At 36.5% G+C, this 18,854-nt stretch overlaps 1 protein-coding gene across 5 annotated transcripts in view; it reads right to left on the bottom strand.

Annotated features, from left to right (window-relative positions):
• The window catches only part of ICA1 (islet cell autoantigen 1), a 66,498-nt gene that overhangs the window by 33,258 nt on the left and 14,386 nt on the right, over positions 1-18,854 (bottom strand). For all 5 annotated transcript variants that reach the window (XM_040059826.2, XM_040059831.2, XM_040059853.2 and 2 more), the window contains 4 exons: positions 18,610-18,781; positions 16,628-16,700; positions 14,798-14,921; positions 12,402-12,600 (listed from right to left, as the gene is read on the bottom strand). In XM_040059826.2, coding sequence (XP_039915760.1) covers positions 12,402-12,600; positions 14,798-14,921; positions 16,628-16,700; positions 18,610-18,781 — 568 coding nt within the window. The remainder of the gene's footprint in view (positions 1-12,401; positions 12,601-14,797; positions 14,922-16,627; positions 16,701-18,609; positions 18,782-18,854) is intronic.

Raw genomic sequence — 18,854 nt, 5'->3', positions numbered from 1 at the left:
GAGGGTTTGCCAGGCCAGAAAAAAAAAAACAGTAAGGAGGAGTATGATGGAAGGCCATCATACCACACCTACAAACTTGTAAAAAATGAGACTTCAACCAACACAGGAACCAGAGGGCATTATACTGAACAAGCCAATTGTACACAACATGAGGTGAGGGGATCTTTACACAACGTCTGTATCTGCAGAGCAGGTCTTTGCTCACAGCCATGCATTGGGGATGGCCAGAATTTATATTGGTTCAAAAGGCAACTGAACAATTTTACAGGAAAAAAAACCCTATCTCCTGTGATGTCACCACTGATCACGGTACTAAAAGAAAACACCACTGCGTATTTGCTCTATGCAATTCCCTAGTTGTTGCCATTGGACACCAATGAAGAAAGATGATGCACAGACAGCACATTTTTGTGTGAAAAATAAAGTAACCCTGAGGCACCTTTGCAGGTTAAAGGGAGTATGAGAGTTTGCTCTGCTGGATTCAGACCAGCACAGCATCTTCCTATGTTAGAACTCTCTGTTCTGTGATCTAAGGTAGCACAAATACTTTAAATGAGCTTTTCCAACATAACACCTGTGTAACTGCAGATTTTTCACTACAAAAATTCAAAATTGCAAGTTACATAATTTTCTAACTGTTAAGAGGTGCCAGAGTGTATTCAAGCACTGCTTATGCCCAAACATGCTTGAGTAACAGAGATCACACAGAAATGCTTCACATATTAATAACTGTATGACAGAATGTAAGCTTTACATTCACACAGCTTCACCTGGAGGAGGGGTGGGGGCAATTTTGAGGTGCTCCAACATTTCTACAATTACAACTACAGTTCAGAGAGAAGATCAGATCTCAAAAAATTTTGTACTCCCTTGTAAAAAGTCTACATATACATTAAGACCTGAGCTTTGAATTTTGGAAATCAATTGCCAAAACCCACAGGATTTACCTGGACAGGCCTAGCTTATCTTTCAGCATCCATCACAAATCTCTCTTTTTTCAAGTCCCAGAGGGTTGTCTGCCAAGTTACATGTCTACTCATGGTATTTAGGTGGGGGCTGGAATACTAAACAGTGTTATTCCCCAGGAAGCATGTGGGGAAATATATATCTAAATAATTTTTCCCTCTATTTTTAGAGGGTAGTTTGCTAATAATAAATACTGTTGAAACAGCCCTGCTTTTGGGTTAGGCATTTCATCAGAACAGGCCCACCAACCACATATACTCTAAATTCAAATGAAAAAAGTTGTTCTGCTATTCAGTCAACAAGATGTTCTAATTTTAGATGTCTCAAGAGAAGGTGTTTTTTTTCCTTGCCCGTTTCTAACTTCTTTTGATGCACATTTGACATATTTTCTTCCCTACTGTCTGTACTATAGTAGTGCAAAGACATGGATCCAAATACCTCTTAGTAGCAGCAAAGTTTTGTTACATCCAAATTAAATTTCCCTGAGCCGTGAAAACTATTTGTAGCAAGTAATACAGCGCTCTGTACTAAATAACAACATTCTGAACAGCTGCCCTGAAGCAACAGAAATATACTTCCTCCTCCATTATTAAAAAATAATTTAGTCCCTTCATAGGAAAAACCCCCAAACATCACAGTGAAAGGTACAGCCCAATAGCAACAGAAAACCTCTGAGGTTTTTTTCTTTGGAATTACTAGGAATTAAGGTGGTATTTTCCTCCTCCTTCCTGATTTTCACCCCTCCAGCACCAAGTGGAGGCAGACACAATGTGTCATCTGGGGAGAGCAACGCCTCTGCAGAATCCTTTCCACTTATCCAGCAGCTGGACACAGCCCTGATCAAAATTACATCCACAGTCCAGCAAGTTCATCCAGCCAAAACCCAGCCTTTAGCTTAAAGCGTCACAACAGCTTTCACAAACAGAACACACAGTGCAGACCCAGAATGTGAATCCAAATTCTTAAAAAAACCCAGTTACAACAAAATATACGAAGAAATATTCACAGAAAATACATCAGCTTAAAAAAAATTCTATCAAATACAGCATGCAACTGACTCTCAAATACATGATGTGGACTGCTTTGGTAATTTCGACCACTATTAACTGTGAAATGAAGGAAAGTCTGTTAAATTTAAGAAGATGAAAGAAACACCAATCTTCGATTTTTCAGAACCGCACTCAGAGTCATTATAGATATTATGATCATATCACAACATAAAAATTCAGGCAAAGCAAAAAAAATTCCCGAGTCACCCCATTTTAAAACATTCAAGAGCTTTTTAGCTCATAGCTCAAAAAATGGAGATATATTACTTTTCTGCGGGTTAGCTAAGCTGTTTTAACAAAAATTTTGAATTAAACAGATGCTAAGCGTGTTTAACAAGACTTTTTCAAATTAGGAGTGGTTTACTTGAATTTAAGTTTGGGAAAATACATTTTTAAGCTAATAGATGCTATGCTCAAAACACAGAGTTCTGCATCAGTTCAGCTTCATCTAGACATCACATCTCAGAAAAGCAGCATCTCTTTGTAGTCATACATCTTCCCCAGGAAACAGGTCATACATACTCCTGGCTTTTCCTTTCCAAAAATCTTCCCCTACTCTTCAAACACATAGCCCCATACTCCTTACATGTTGCCAAGCAACTTCCCTATCTCCTGCCTGTGCAGAAATAAATCAACTCCAAATGAAGTGTCCACACTTCATGTACGATAGAACCTGGCTTCAGCAGCTTTGATCCAAAAAGCTGTAGCTTGTGTTCCCAAGAAAGGTTCAGAGGGAAATAAAGGGATACAGCCAGCAGCAGCATCCCAGCTGACACTACTGCTGGCTGCATGAGGCCTCTCTTCCTATTTTACCTGGTGTAAAGACAAACTACTCATGGTCAATATGTTTAACTTCAAACTGTATCAAAGGAGGGAGTTTTAATGCAATGAGATATGGGACAGCTGAGAGCTGGAGTGCATACAGCCGCTCCTCCCAACTCATTCACACAGGGTCATTACAGGCATAAACTGTGTATGTATGACCTCTCAGAGTAACCTCCTGGTTACTCTCAGATCATCTGTGAGCAGAGAACACATCCTGCTCCTGAAACTATTAGTATGGATGGCTTTCATTGTATTCATTTTTACAGCTTGGATCACTATGCAAATTACTTAAAAAAGGGAACAAACATGAAATGACAATTTAAATTAAAGGAAGGCAGTAAATATATAACTTCTAGCCTTGTTAAAACATCTGGGTTTTTTTTCTATTTTAAGAAGCCTTTTAAATGCATGCTTCAGCTTTCTGTTAGTAACAAGTTTTTGTACTAGTCCAACCCAAAATGTGTGGTTTAACAGGCTGAAAAGAAAAATAAAAAGACCAAAAAACACTTGTTGACACTAGCAGGGACCTTGAAGCAAGGACATACAAAGAAAATATTCATGATCAGCAGACTCTCAAACTGAATACAGAATTACATTCATCTGAACAGCATTATTTCAGAGTTCGGGGATAGACCTTTATATTAGGAGCCCCAAACGTAGCTCCAGTAGGGAACATACATCTGTCAGTCTGCAGACAGGAGTCATTACCAGCACAGTGTGCTTGGATGCACCCTTCCAGGCTGCAAACAGCTGCATATTTTCATGCATGGACAGACATCCCTTTATAGGGAAGAATATGGTCCTGAAAACTTAGAACTACTGAACTCTTCTCTCCTGAAATTACTACAAGGGAGCTGATAAAAACCCAACAGTTCTTTGCATAGATGCAAATAACTACATATAGTCTGAACACAAAGAATCACGTTTTATTAGTATAATCCAAGTCTACAAGTTTCTAAAAATTATTGCAAAGATTTGTAGCAAGAAGCAGGCCAACCAAGATAAACGGCAAAAACGAAGAAATAATATCATCTCTCAGGTTTGAAAGATCACATACACCTCTAAAGCATGCATAACCTGGACTTAGTGTTAGAAGTGCTGAGAATTGCTGAGCCTATCATAACTCAATTATGTTAACTGTATTGGACAACCTGAGAGCAAAGGATGGTTGCTACACATGGTATAGGGGGGAATGCTGGCAAGTGGAGAGCAAATAAACAGTCAGCCCCTGTAGGAAACTGAGACATATAATTACTGCTTTTGAACACTGAAGACCAGAGGTGACAGAATATGTAATATAGCACAAAACTAACATGTCTATTATGCCCATGATTGTATTAATCTAGTAATTATACAGTTTAGTTTATCTCAGATAATTTGGAGGTCATCTTGACTCCTTGAGGTACAGTTCTCCTTTAAGTTCCTTCACAGGGAAAAAATATAATTAATATTTTTAATTTCTTTGCATCTAAATTAAATTCTTCAAGTCCTGAGCAAGATTTTTACTTCAATCTGGGCCTCCTCCGAGCAGGCAGTTGGAAGGAGTGAATTAGCTGTGAATAGGTAAAGGGAATTAAAAAGCTCCAATTCAGGTGCAGTAACAATATCCCCATTGAAATCTCTGTAAAACAGTGAGCAGGCCTGTATGATCTCCTTAGCCATTGCAAAGGGCAGTGGGATGAACAGATGTACAAACTGACTGGGAATGGCACTGACACACTGTGAATCCTAGCTCAATGTGACACCAATGCTTTAATAACAAAATCAACATGATTACCAAGTTCCTTTAATATTCAGTCCCTAGATGCTTTCACTTTTCTGAGTGCAAAGCCACTCTGTTTATGGTGCTAATGCAGGAGTGGAAGTTCTGTAAGTTGAGGTTTTGTGTTTCATTTTCTATTTAACCTTTCAGCACAGAATATAAAATGGCACCCACTAGTAATCATGATTCATTTTTAATCACAAAGACTGTTGTAAATAATTCCATGCATTGTTATTGCTATTCCTGGTGGCATTTATCAATAAGCATGGCTTGTTTCCATCAAAACAAGTTAATTATGTTTTGTCAAGATACAAACTCTGAAAGAGTAGAAATTTATAAAAAAGACCCAAATCTTTTTGTGGTGCTTTTCAGACTTCACAGTGTGCTATTACAGACAAAACAACATCTGAAATCTAAGCAGGGTTCAGGCAGAACCCTGAATCAGGCATGGTGGTATATTTGCCATTTTTTTGGTTAGAACAGTACCTTTTGTTTGCTGGGGGTTTTTAAAATTCTATCTAATTTGGTTTCATTATGTGAAGGAGAAAATCAAATACAGCATCTTTTTAATCATTCAGAGCCTATGCAACATACAACTGAACAGCAAAGGCCTTATGAAGCAAAAGCAGATGGACTACATTATGCATGTGCCCAAGCATTTTAGGAAAGTATAAGAAAAATTCCTGGGTAGTGGTGACCATAGAAAAACTTGGTTCTCTTGTGTAAACAATGTTTTCCCCAACAGCTGTATTCTCCTTCCTGTTTATTCTTCACTTCTGCAGATTTCTCTCAGTTCAGTCACATCTGTATTTCATTTATTTTTAAAAAATATTTCTTTAGCTATCCTCCTAGCTTTTTCAGATTGTTAAGGCTGAGGGAATTTTCCAAATCTCATTTCTCTTTTCACAGCCTACTCTGGTCATATTTTTTACACTTCATTTATGTTCTGAATTCACAAAATGATCCACATGGGTAACAGACTTTGCCCACATAGACCAGCTTGCAGGGTTTGAGTTTTCATGTGAGCAACAGAAATTGTCTAGGCAATCATCTTTTTTTCCCCATTTTCAGAATAATATTTCAGAAAATAGTGTTCAGTTGTTCCTATATATTTTTTAAAATCCAATATTAAATTTAATAATTGCACATTTCTATAATTATTAGACATGAGAAAACTCATGGAGCTTAATTTTTATCACACCATGTTTGAAAGAGTCTTTTTAATACTGGGACCAAAACCAATTATCACATAAAAGTTAAGACTATTGATTTAAATCACTGATTTTTTTTTTTTAGAGTATTTGTTGTACTCGGTTGAAACATTTTATATTCTGCTGTTTAGGTAAACAGAAATTTTTAGGAAGTGTCTGCCTACCTTTTCTCAAAATAAATACATGTCTACAAATGTACAAATACAAATTTCAGCAAGGTTACATGAAAAAAAGTTGTTAAAAAAACTATATTGTATCTGTAGTCTAGCAGACTAATTAGCAAACTAATTTTATGTTACTTTAAAGTAATTTTTCAGAATCTCACCTCATACTCTTCTTTAGTAAAAATAACTGAACAGATGATGAACCATTTCTCAAGGGTAAGCATTAATCTCTGGAAGCAACCATATTCTACAAGTGATACCTCTAAAGATGATGTAATCTGTTCCAAGAAGTCTGTTGCTATTTTTTAAGTGGCATATTCTTATGCTTTTAAAAGGGCATCTCCATCATACATTGTTACTCTGCTTTTAACTCAGTAACAATCAGCAGTGATATTTAATATACATGAAATGGCTTCAGAAAATAATTGATTTTGTATCATTACGTACTCTGAGTCATACAAATGGTACTTGAAATGGTAATTTAAAGTTCTAAGACTATAAAATGCTTTTACTGTGAAAAACATTCCTCCAAAAGGTTACGTTTTCAAAAGACATACGTCTTTCCTAACTGCCTTAAAGTGCTTGAGCATTTTCTGTGAGAGATATCTTGTAAGGTTTTGGTTTCTCCACTTAATGTTACTAAATATGATATTGGAGAAGCTGGAAAGAACATTATAGCAGAAACTCCTCAAAGAAAACATGCTCAGCACTGGAACTCCATCTGCTTTTACAGGGAGAGGCAATAATCACAAAGCAACAACTACAATTTTGATTGGAGAGCACTTTTTTATGTGCTTTGTTTTTCATTACCCTGATTTCTATGTAAACCACTATATTTAGCATTTCCAACCTATATACTTTCATATTAAAAAAACCTGACTTCAAACCCCATACCCTAACTGCTATTCCCTACCAGAATGAAACCAAACCTAGTCTTGATGGCAGAGGCATGTCACAAGAAGTGGTATGTGTAGGTGTTGCTTATCATATTGTAAGAGCAGGCTGTTATCTCTGTCTCTGGTATCACATTGCTACACTAAGATGTGGATCTCAGAGTGCTGTTTGACACCATCTCACTAATTTTAGAGGAGACACAGCTACCTTGCAGAGAGTATTACTGCACCTCCTGGAAGTTCACCTATTCTTCTAGCAAGCAGCAGCAGCAATCCAAATCACCAAAGAGGAGGGGGCTTTTTTTTAAAGGAAGATTTTGAACAAAGACTGACAAAAATAGTATCTATCAATGTGACAGACTTTACTATCCCATATTCCTAGCAGGAATTATGAAAGCCACCATTGTTTTTTCACATTACAATGCCACACATCTCATATCCAGCGTACGGTCTACTAAAGCAACTCAGATCTTTCCGACACCTCCAGAGCACAAACACCAACATGTGCTCTCCAACACGCAGGGGCCTCAAGATAAATCTGCTTTAAGTTTTTCAGATGAAGTTGAAATTTAATGGGAAAGTATCATCTAAACTCAAACAGAGACGACTAGTATCGAAAACTTTTTTTAGAATTGTTTTTGCTCCTTTTTAAAACCCAAGGCTGGTCAACAGCGACTACCCTAGATGGCTCTAAAGATCCATCAATTACACTGCTATTTGTTACTAGGACAACTTAGCGTCCTTTATTTACACCATTGTGACTGCCATGGCCAAAGACATTTTTCTTTAAGATGCTGGTGTACTTTGCTGTTGGAAAACCAAAAGACATTCCAGCTTAGTATCATCTGCAGATGCAAACAGCATTAACATATTTTCTCTTGATTGGTTTTTAATAATTGAACTAGAACACGACCAACAAACATTACCACAAAACTTCTAAGAGGGTCACCCTCAAATGAATTGTTAGATATAGAAAAACACTTGGAAAATATATTACAGATGTACAGATTTTCTCCTGGCAGGAAGAGAGTTTAGCTGATCTTTAAGTTGTTTTCCATCTTTAAAATCTATGATCCTCTGAAACTTTGTTTAGTGTTACTTGGCCAGTATTTTCAACTCTCAGCTCCTGAGAGCTCTTATTTTTCTAGTAAAGTTAAATTCACTTTTCCAGTAATCACTCATAAGGAACTAAAACAATACAGATTTTCAATTTGTTTTCCATTAAATGAACAATTTGGCTAAAAATGCAAAAATATAAAAAATCCAACATGCAATGTTATTTATAAAGCTGTGTTTTTACTTGCTCTTCAGTTTGCTAGCTTCTAAATGCCTACAGATTTCCTTTTCACTTTATTTTTACCAGAAACTAAAATTTAGTTTCCAAGGATGTCAACTGCCAAGACTGTTTTTATTTCAAAGATCAGCTTCATATTTGTTTTTTCTCCTTTTCTAGGCTTTTTGCATTTTCTCAGCTCTCCAAGATTTTTCAAAAGTAACAGAGAATTAAAAAAATTTAAAACAGTACTCCAGCACATTTCCACAGTGCTTCAGGTTTTCTGGGCTGCTTGCAGCAGATGTTAATGGATAGGGGAGAGCAGATGATGCTGTAACTTGGTACAGCACCTTAATCATCACACAAGCCAGAATGCCCTCGTGCCCAGAAGTGATAACAGGCAAGAGGACAGCAGGGGAACAGAGTTGTAGGTCCTGAGCCTTCCTGACAGGCTGCAGATGTATCTTAGCCATACTTGCTGCGATCTTTACAATGAATACATACAATCAGTGTTTCCCTTCTGACCTTTTAATCACAGGATTTATTTATATCTTCATTATTTCCCATCTATCCACAGAAGCTGTAACTATTAAGAAATAAAAGATATTCACGGAAAGCTTGCACAGGTCAGCCACTCCCTATATTGGTACATTTATAACAACAGCAGTTTAAGTTATTACATCATTACGAGTTCTTCTTGTTGAACTTTCCTTCTTCCTACTTTCCTTTTCTCTTGACAGATTTATCTTTAAAATGACATTAAAGGGCATTAATTTTGTTTCAAGTATACAAAGAGCTACAACTAGAGAGGACTGGAGATAAACTCTATCCAAACAATTCAGTTGCAAGCTTGCAGGTTCTCAACATCTGCCTGCAAACCAAGAGCTGGGCACTAAGGTGCGGCGCAGCCTGTCTCAGGGAGCCCAGCATAGCCATTGGGTACTTACCAAGATACTCCAGCTTTGGTTCAAGCCTCAGAATGAAGGGGAAGCAGAGGAGTACGAGAACAATGGAAGCGAAAAAATGTAGAAAGGATTCATCTGCTTTATCAATGTAGCATGATTAACTAACTATCATGTCATAGATGAAATTTTCTCATAGCTAGCCTAAGGGTCAGCATAACAATTTTTTTCAGCTCTCACTTTTTACTTATTAGGGATGGCACTGAAAAGTACAGGTTTGATTGGAAAGTCTGTATTGAATTGTACATGCACCTGAGATAGCACAGTCAAGTAAAATTGAACAGCACGCCCTCCTGTGCTCCTGTAGGCTGCATGTGGAAGGCTGTTACCTGGTCTCAGTTTATCACTACACAGCGTCGCATTAGTGCTCAGAAAATGCATGGAAAAGTTTAACCTTTTCAGAGCTGGAGGAAGGACACTTGGGCCATTTGGTCTGTATTTTCACAACATCACAACACAGTTCATGTTATAGTATTCAGTCTCCAGACAGATAAAAAAGACCAGATTTAAGAACTTAACAAAACTGATGAGTGTGGGAAATTTGGTAAAAGGATACTAGCCATTAAAGTCCTTCTATATATCACAGCATTGTTTAGATCCTCTCAAGGAACACTTCAAACTCTGAACTTGGGATGGATAACTAGAACAGCACTGGGCTGTTCAAAAAACCTGCTAATAGCAAAAAAAAAAAAAAAAAAAAAAAAGAAGTAACATAGCATTTATAGAACTCTGCAGGGAAAAGTAAATACCTATTTCCTTAGTTTGACTCAAGTAGCTACAATTACACAGATGTCTTCAAACAACAATGTAAAAAGGCTGCTCTGCAGTATTCTGCGACACTCTGAAAGGGGTAGTGTTGCTGAGTCTTGCATACTTAGACTGACGCCTTAACAACAGCATTAGAAAATTCCTTCAAGTACCTCACTGTTTTGAAAGAGAGCTACAAAAATGTCAGTGTTTTAACTCAGATTTTATCAGCTCTGAAAATACTGACTCAACTATTGATCTTTTAGCCTGAGCTATTCTGAGGGAAGGTATGAAAAACCCATCTGGATTGATTTAGCTTTGGTCTCCAAAAACAAATCCCATATCTGTATACATAATGATACATTAAGGATTACATTATAAAAGGCTACATACTTGAAAAACAGTCCTTTAACTAAATGATATAAATACTGCTGATGCACTAGGTGCATTAAAGATCATTAAACCAGAACTGTTTACTAGAAAGTTTACTGAAGTAATACTTTGGATTTTTACAATCAGAAGTCGGAAGAAAACTTTCTTTCAAGTGCCCTGACAGGATCAGCTTCACTAACTAAATGCAGCTCCAGCTCAAAATGCTTCTCTCTGGCAATGGTATATTTAAGAACCAAAAACCTTAACGTTGAGTAATTATAACATCTTTCTCAACACAAAACTTGCATGACTTCTTAAATTGCTAAAGATCCAAAATAAGCTGTAAAACCTCAGCATTACACTGCCACACTATGGCACAATTAAGATCTGCAAGCAAAAACAGAAAAAAAAAAAGACAATAAAAACTCCTCTACTTTAATTATTTAGGACTACAGTATCCACCATTAATTTTTGTAAATCACTAAAAAGAAACTTAGACCTTGCTCAGCAACAGCTACCTAGGAACATTATGCTGGAGGATTTTATTTCAGTATTTTTTCCCCTGATTAAAAAAGGTTTATTTTCTGCAAGTATTAAATCTTCAAAGACTAGCTTGATATGCCTGCTGCACAGATGGGATATGTGGGGAAGTGAATACTAGGGGCATTTCTTTACTTTGTTGGCTACAAAATGTAGAGCTTTTTGTTCTCTGCATTACCATGTGAACGGAAAGGTTTTCAGTTGACAGCCAGTTGGAGAACAGAAATGTTCAAAAGACTTTCAAGTTTGGGGTTTTTTAACTGTTTGAGGCCATGCTACAGAATTTTAGAGTCTACTTTTCTTTTTTTACATCAGAAGGTAACTTATTTCAGACCTAGACATATTTAAAAATACTTAATATTTCCACATTTTTGCTACTAAGTTTTGTAAGAACTTTAAAAAAAAAATTCTTTTTTTTCTGACCTTGAAGCACAGCAACCCAAGATGTCCAAAATTTCACATCTAAGTTTTTATATTCAGCAGCCAACTGCATAAACCATGTTATTTTAATTACTTTGCCATTTATATAATTTATGCTTTCCGCAACATTTGCTTTGTAAGAAAGCTATAAATCAGTTTTCTATGACCATTACCAGTATTGCTTTAGTCATTCTAACATTCCATTTTTAAGTGTTTTCCTAATAAATCAAACATTATACATAAGCAATCAGCTGAGGCTAAGACCATACCAATTATTTTACCTGCAAGAACTTGCATTACAAACAGTTCCCATAGGGCATAATAAAATATAAGTCTGGTGCCACAAGGCTAACAGGAATACCTTGTACTGAAGCATTAAATAAAGACTGGATGACTAACTGGGGTACTATTTGTTCCATCCCTTTCTTAATTGCTATTGTCACCACTCTGGTTTACAAAAAATGGCACAGAAACAGCCAACTGTGAACATTATAGACTTTTAACAAACTCGGCTCTAGGGCTTCACTAGAAAATGTGAAGGTCTCATGTGCACTCCTGAACTGTGACAGGATCAGCCTAAATAAATTCTATACTCTCACCTGGTAGCAAAACTGCAGTCTACCACCTAGGACTCGTGATTTTGCAAGTCTTTTAGGAGGGGAGGAGTTTAGCATTGAGTGACACTGAATGAAGACTATTTATGGAGAGTGCCTCCTTAGCACTTCTAGCGTTTAGCAGCTGCCAAAGAATCGCGCTGGACTGCATAAGGAACCTAAAAATAAATTCCAGATTCGCAACTCCTCCCCAAAATCCAACATTAGTGAATTTTGAAAATGTTGGTCTTTAACTGCCCTCAAAATTTAGCAGCAGATAGTAGAGCACTTCAGTTATTCTTTTTTAGTTGCAAAAATCAATATTCCCTTCCCCCTCTGACAGCAGACATATCTTTTTCTATTAGTCATTCAGGCATCACTGCTAAGTATTCAAAATCAGATAACCTCCTTCAAAAATATGTATTAGTTAAATTATAAAGATGTATGCTGAGGTTGAATATACTACTAAAAAGGCCTTTCCTTACAACCCACAAAGAAGAAATTAGTTAGGATAAATGGCATCCTTACTGCTTCTCAATTACACCCTCCTTGGAAGAATCAAAACCATGTTTCATTGTCATTCATTAGGCAATCCCTCATAGGAAACTAGAGGAAATTTCATACCTTCCTGAACTTTTCCATCTGCTTATAAAGATCTGGATCCAGCTCCTGAGACACATCTTTCATCCAGAGTAGAGCTCCTCTGTATTCAGTCCGATACTGCTCCATTCTGTTCACCGTCAGCCACGTGTCTGAGATGGCCCTGTACCTGAAAGTCTCCACTTCTTGATACAATCTACTGAGAGGAGTACGGAGTGCTAATCTGAGGGAAGGCATGATGGAAAGAGGAAAGAAAGCAACATGTTAAACATGTTGTTTCACAAAGGGTCAGTACAACTCCTGACCACTTCACTGGCACTCAAACAAACCATACACAGCCAACACAGTTCACTTAAGTGCTAGTGTATGTTCAGATGATTCTACCACATGGTTGGAGGTACACATGAAACAGAATAATTTTGAATGAATGTTGTGTTTGAGACCCTTCTGTTCAAATAGAAACTCTTCAATTATATGTGTGAGTGGAAAAGAAACCTCTTCTACTGTGCCCATGTATTTTAGTTTGAGAAGCCACTTGTACGTCATTACCATTCCTCTTCACCAGTTTCATTTAACAACTATAAAAATATACCCAAGGTAATTTATTACTGGAAAAGTATCACAGATGTGATATCAGGAATGCTATGCTAAACACCACAAAAAGCACTTCCATTAGCCTTTCAGTCTTCAAATGTAAACGTAAATAAATAAGCCATCTGCCAGGTAGATAATGATGAGATTTTATTAGTAGTAGTAGTAATAGTAACTGGAAAAATTCCTTTGAAGGACATTTACCTTCTGGAAGATTTAGACATTTATCTAAATGTTTCCTCTGGCAACCACACTTTGGAAAGGCAGCAGGGGACACTGCTGTCCTCCCTAAACCATTACTTCAGCTCCTAATGGCATCTCAACGTTAGGCGGGATTACTCCTTGGGTTTTACTTCCTCCTGCTTTTGCTTTCCTCTTGGTTTCCAGCAGCACCTCACTGGAACGGCTTCAATCAGTTCCACACCAGCAGAGAGACAGTTTAATGTGCTAGGAAGTCCCTTGGCATAAGAAAATTTCTAATTCTGGCTCTAGCAGCCCAAGAAATGTCTTCTTGATCTCCAGCTACTGAGCTAGCTATAAGCATGAAACATAAATAAAAGCAGTGCCTACTTCAACAAAAGTTTGAGGATAACTCAAAAGAAGAAAGACAAATGGTTTTATTTTTATGTGATTTTAAAAGATGCCTTAAAAATGTACTGAGCAAGAGCTATAATATATAAATTTACATTGACTTGGTTTTTTTCTAGTACATTTTTTCTCATTCCACAAATTTTTACCCAGATATCCAAAAGAAAGTTTAGTTTATATAGATATGAACTGAGATTTCTATTAACAGTTTAGCTTCATAAAGAAGCAAGTTTTCAGCACTTTTGCTCAAAGATGCTTTACATATGTCTTAAAGATCCCAGTCATGACTGTTACTGGAGGTGCTAATGACCAAACTCCAGCCCAAGGTAAACATAAGAAATTCTCACTGCTCTGTATGCTATGCTTTATTTTGAGCCAAATAATTGCACTGTTAAGATAAAGCCAGAAGAAACAGAGTAGTTAAAAACCCTCCCAAAATCCTGTAAAACATAATGGAACAGAATTTTCCTTTGTGAGTGATGGTGAATTTCATACTTTCACAGTCCTAATGCTGTGAAAAAGAGCATCACAATACTTATAATGCCATCAGGTACTGCTACTTTTAAACTTCTAGAGCAAACACTGGGTCAGTGAGACATTAAGGACTCTGGTTAACTGTAGGTGTTAGTGTGCTTGTGCATCCATCTGGATTCCTTACCTTTTACTTGTCCCTACACAACCTACATGAGCTCTATAGGGATCTAAGATCTTGTCACAGGGGGACTTTACACTAAAGTTCAAGCAGAAGAAGGCATTCAGATTCCTCCTTTCTGCTCTGTCTAGTCAAGGTATGAGACTTGATGGTCCAGAAAAAAGTCTTCCCTTACTCATTTCCTCCCTACAGGACCCAGACACCTCCACTGTGAGCCAGCTGCAGTGTTTTTGTGCAGAGTGAGAGCTCCCACCAAACAGGAGAGGGACCTGACATCAGCTCCCTTACAACCCTGCTGCTGGAGAGGCCATGGAGAAGCGGCAGTACCACTCTAGAACTACTGAGCTGGTCAGGCACAGGCAGGGGATCGGAAGATACCGACACAGCAGGTCCATAAGACAAAAAGCCACATAAGGCAAAATTCAAGTAGTCACTGATATTGCCAATACTACAGCAGATTTTGTCAATAATGTTCCTATCAACTGGCTCCTCAGACATTTTAAACGGCCAAATGAATTATGACATTGGTGTATCAACTTCCATTATCACAAGTACTAAGCAAATCAGACAGCAATGTTGACCCATATACCTTTGCTGAGAAGAAAAGCAGAGGGCCTTTCCTGTAGCTTGCATCATTTTTCCTGCTCTTGTTTTATCCTGAGAACCCTGTGATCGAAGAAATTTCCCCAATTCATTTTCTTCCTGAGACAGAACTAACAAAAAATAAATGAGTTGTCAAATATGTTATTTAATTGGTTCCTAACAGCTTTAAAACTGGCCTAACATCGAACAGTTTAAGTCACTTTAGGTCCAAGCAGCAAAACAAAAATACATAATTTCACAGAATTCCTGCATTTAGTAAACAGAAGACCTGATTAATTTGAGACATCTGCTGATATACTTAAAAAGAATCACAAAATTCCATCAGCATCAAATGACAACAGGAAAAATGTGCTACTTCTTTCTTAAAAAGAAAAAGTTAGGTTGGTTATATTACAAAAGTCCATCTTGATTACAGTAACTTTCAGAGTTGGGTTTTTTGGGTTCTGTTTGGTTTGATAGGTTGGTTTTTAGTTCTTTTTTACTTCATGGACTGCCTCAGCTGATAGCATGTTTTTATTGAAGATAATTCCAAGCTGTACTAACCAAAACTCATTCACTTGCTTTTCTCCTGCTCACCATTTTTCATGCCTGACTACATAAAATTTCACATGAAAAACCTCATTTTAAAGAACATTTACTTCCAAATCACTTGGCAAGATTACTTGATAACTTTAACATTCTATAATTCACACACTGTATTTCAACTGTCTGAAACACAACTACCTCAAAGTAACTGATCATTTTTTAAACAGGAAGATGAAGTGGTTTTACACTGAATTGTTGACTGCTTCTTAACTGGGACCATGGACCTCAAAGAACCTTATAAAAGCATTTCATGATGCCCTCATCTCTTTGTCTTTTAAAGTGGCTATCTCCTACAGTATCACTGTTACTTGACTATGAAGAAGGAGAATGGCCTAGAACAATGAAAGATCTCTTGAAGTCCTCTTGCCATTTTTCAAAATGGCAACAGTCAACTCCAATGTAGACTCAGCACTCTTTGGTAGAAGATGCACATCTGCATCTGATGCAAATCTTTCCATGAGATTTCACTTGCCCCTTCTTTAACTTGATACACTACTAGTCTGTATTTCAGTTTTACCTCCTGATTCTGAAACACCGTCTCTGACTTTCTTTGGAAAAAGAAAAATGAAAGGCTTGAGAAAATATGGGTAACATTCAACAGAAGACAGTAAATTGGAAGATGATTTCCTAGCTGGAGTCTTTCCTTCAGGCCAGAAATCAAACAATATGGACTGCAGAGAACCTTTAGAGGACATTTACTACAACTTGCTGTTTGAAACTTCCCAAATTAGGGCCCCATCTCTCGCTAATGACTGTCACTAATTACTGTACGGTTTTTACAATCAAGTCAGCATTATCAAATTCATCATAACAGCATAGATTATTTAATTATAAAACTAGTAATAAACAAATAATTCTTCACCAGTAATCCTGATAAAAAAAAAAAAAAACAAAAACACCCAAAACACTAAAAAGTTTAGAAAGGAGTTATGATTCCTAGACAAGATATTTCTGAATTGAAACAAGTCAACCAAGCCATGGGAAAAAAAAATTAAAAGCTTTCTCCAGTCATTACTGATATCACGGCATTATATGAAAATATAGAACTTCAGAACTGGGAAATATTCAAACAAATAAGCAAATTTCAGCTGCCTGCAAGGAATATTATCTTTACTTTTGAATAAGATTAAACTAGTAGTTCCCCACTATAATTTTTACCTTTTCACTTGTTCAATGATTCCATAATGCAGACTTTCTTATCATTTTAACTACTGTGTTTGATCATACTTACAACAAATCCTTTTTTGGTACAGTTCAATTGCTTTCAGCAACTCCATACATGTTCTCTGAATAGAATGGAACAGCTGATATTGAAAGAAAATACACAAAAATTTGTCAAGTGTATGCAAGAAACACTGAGGAATAAAATACAAGAAAGGACTTAATTTTTTGGTAGTAATTATTAGGAAACACTTTTTTCTTCTTGAACAACAAGCAATATTTTTGGTATTTCCCTTATCAATTGTGCTCTTCTTCCAATTAAGTTATTCACTGAAACTAGAGACTGACCAATCGTAACTTTACAGAAGAAAAATAAAGAAAAAAAACCTTTTGAAATAGATCTATAATAAACAGTTGATAGTTAACCAAACTACCTGAGTTTGTTTTTCTTTTTAGGTGATATCTTTGTATAGACATGAAAATGTACAAATGTGTTTCTAAAATCCTTGGGGTAGAACAGAGTTATCAAAATATCTATCAATCATTCTCACGTGTGGGACTACGCATAATGAATTTTTCACAGACACTGTGAAGTTTAGTGCAACAAACTTGCATAGGTATGGCCAATACACAGAGTTGTTGATTTATAAAGGAAGTTTTATTGGCATAAGCAAATTTCTAAAGCAGCAGCTTCCAAAGGAAGTAGAGGTAAAAAAAAAAGCCAGTCCAGACTATATTTGGATATTGTTTCTAGGAAATAGAAAAATTACTACTCTAGCTGGCTGTCCATCTTAAACCTCCAGCCTGCAACTTCAACCTAAATTCTACCATATCAGGCATTACACAGTGAGAAGTAAAATGGACCACTGGCACAGTTAGTGCCTTCTTTCAACACTGCTTAATTACAAATTTACACAGGTCTTGTCACTTAAATTGGAAGTGTGACTTGAAGGTGAGAATTTGTCCAAAACATGCTTATTTCACTTCTGTGAACACAGGTTTCCCTATTTCCAATCCCATCTGAGCCTACAAAGTATCCTTCCTGCGGAGTCTGAAACACAGCAGACATGGTAAAAACTCAGGTATGTATTTATAAAATATTTTTCCATACTTCCAGTCTGTTTTACATCAATACTCTTGCTTTGTAACCCATTGCGAAGACTCTGTAGATAGAACCACCAAGTGATAAGTTATTGCTATTCTTGTGTTTGTTGTACTACAGCCTCCTGTATTTCAGATAAAACCTAAATAACTGAGAATCCTAAGTCAATTTTTTTTTTTTTTAAGAAACTGCAAGAGAGCCAGTAAGGCAAAACATTTACCCTCACATAAGAAAACAGTACAAACAAAACTATCATGGGCATTAACTGGATTATTACACCTCTGTAGCACATCCTCAATATTGTGCTTTGTCTCAAAGACACTCTACGTCTTCATTTTGTAGAACTTTAACCTATTTTTTTCCTTAGTGGGGTTGAATACACTGACAGCAGGACTGTATTTTCACACAGCAGGATTCCTTTTCTTGGTTTCATTTTACAGACTTTCAGAAGCTTCTTTTGCCATGTCAGAACCCATCAATCTGCTCGAAACTGCCAGAGTAGAACGCACCTTGTGCCTGGGCATATTGCATGTTCTTCTGGTATATGTGGTATATTTGTCTAAAAAATGTCATTTGTACACTCAATAAAATACTACTAGGAAAAAAACCCAAAACACATCACCTTAAACTGTTATAGGCAAAGGATAAGGATGATTTCCTGACTCCCCTGCTAACAAAAGGAGAAAATCTGTCCCTAAAACATGAAAATACATCTGAGATATGTTAAGTTTCAAATAAAGTAGAGGGACATGGTGTTTTGTGTTACAAAATTCCCCTATATCCCCTGAATTTACATAGATACTTTTGTTATAATTTGGAAGAGATATTACATGAAAATTATAAAAATGTATGTATGTTATTATATCCTATGTGCACACATATTAAAGGTTTGGTGGAAATGAAAACACTTTAAAAATTAAGAGAACACACATTATGTAAACATTACAAACCTCTAGTTTTGCATCCAGGTCTGCATCTGAAGCTACAACATGTTCATCTTCCTTTTTTCCTGTAACTTTTATAAGGGTTTGTTTTGTTTTCCAGTATTTCTGTTGCATTTTATTGACCACAGATTTTTCTTGGCTTTGAGCATATTGGTCATAAAACTCTCTTGGATAGTTGCTAGAACATTAAAAAACAAAATTTAAAACTTCAATTGGATGCTTTGAAAATAAGCCTAACATGCTCAATTAAT

The sequence above is a fragment of the Hirundo rustica genome, chromosome 1 (assembly GCF_015227805.2).
Source record: "Hirundo rustica isolate bHirRus1 chromosome 1, bHirRus1.pri.v3, whole genome shotgun sequence".
NCBI classification, from domain to species: domain Eukaryota; kingdom Metazoa; phylum Chordata; class Aves; order Passeriformes; family Hirundinidae; genus Hirundo; species Hirundo rustica.
Note: the sequence above shows the minus strand (reverse complement) of the source record. Positions and strands in the feature narration are given on the sequence as shown.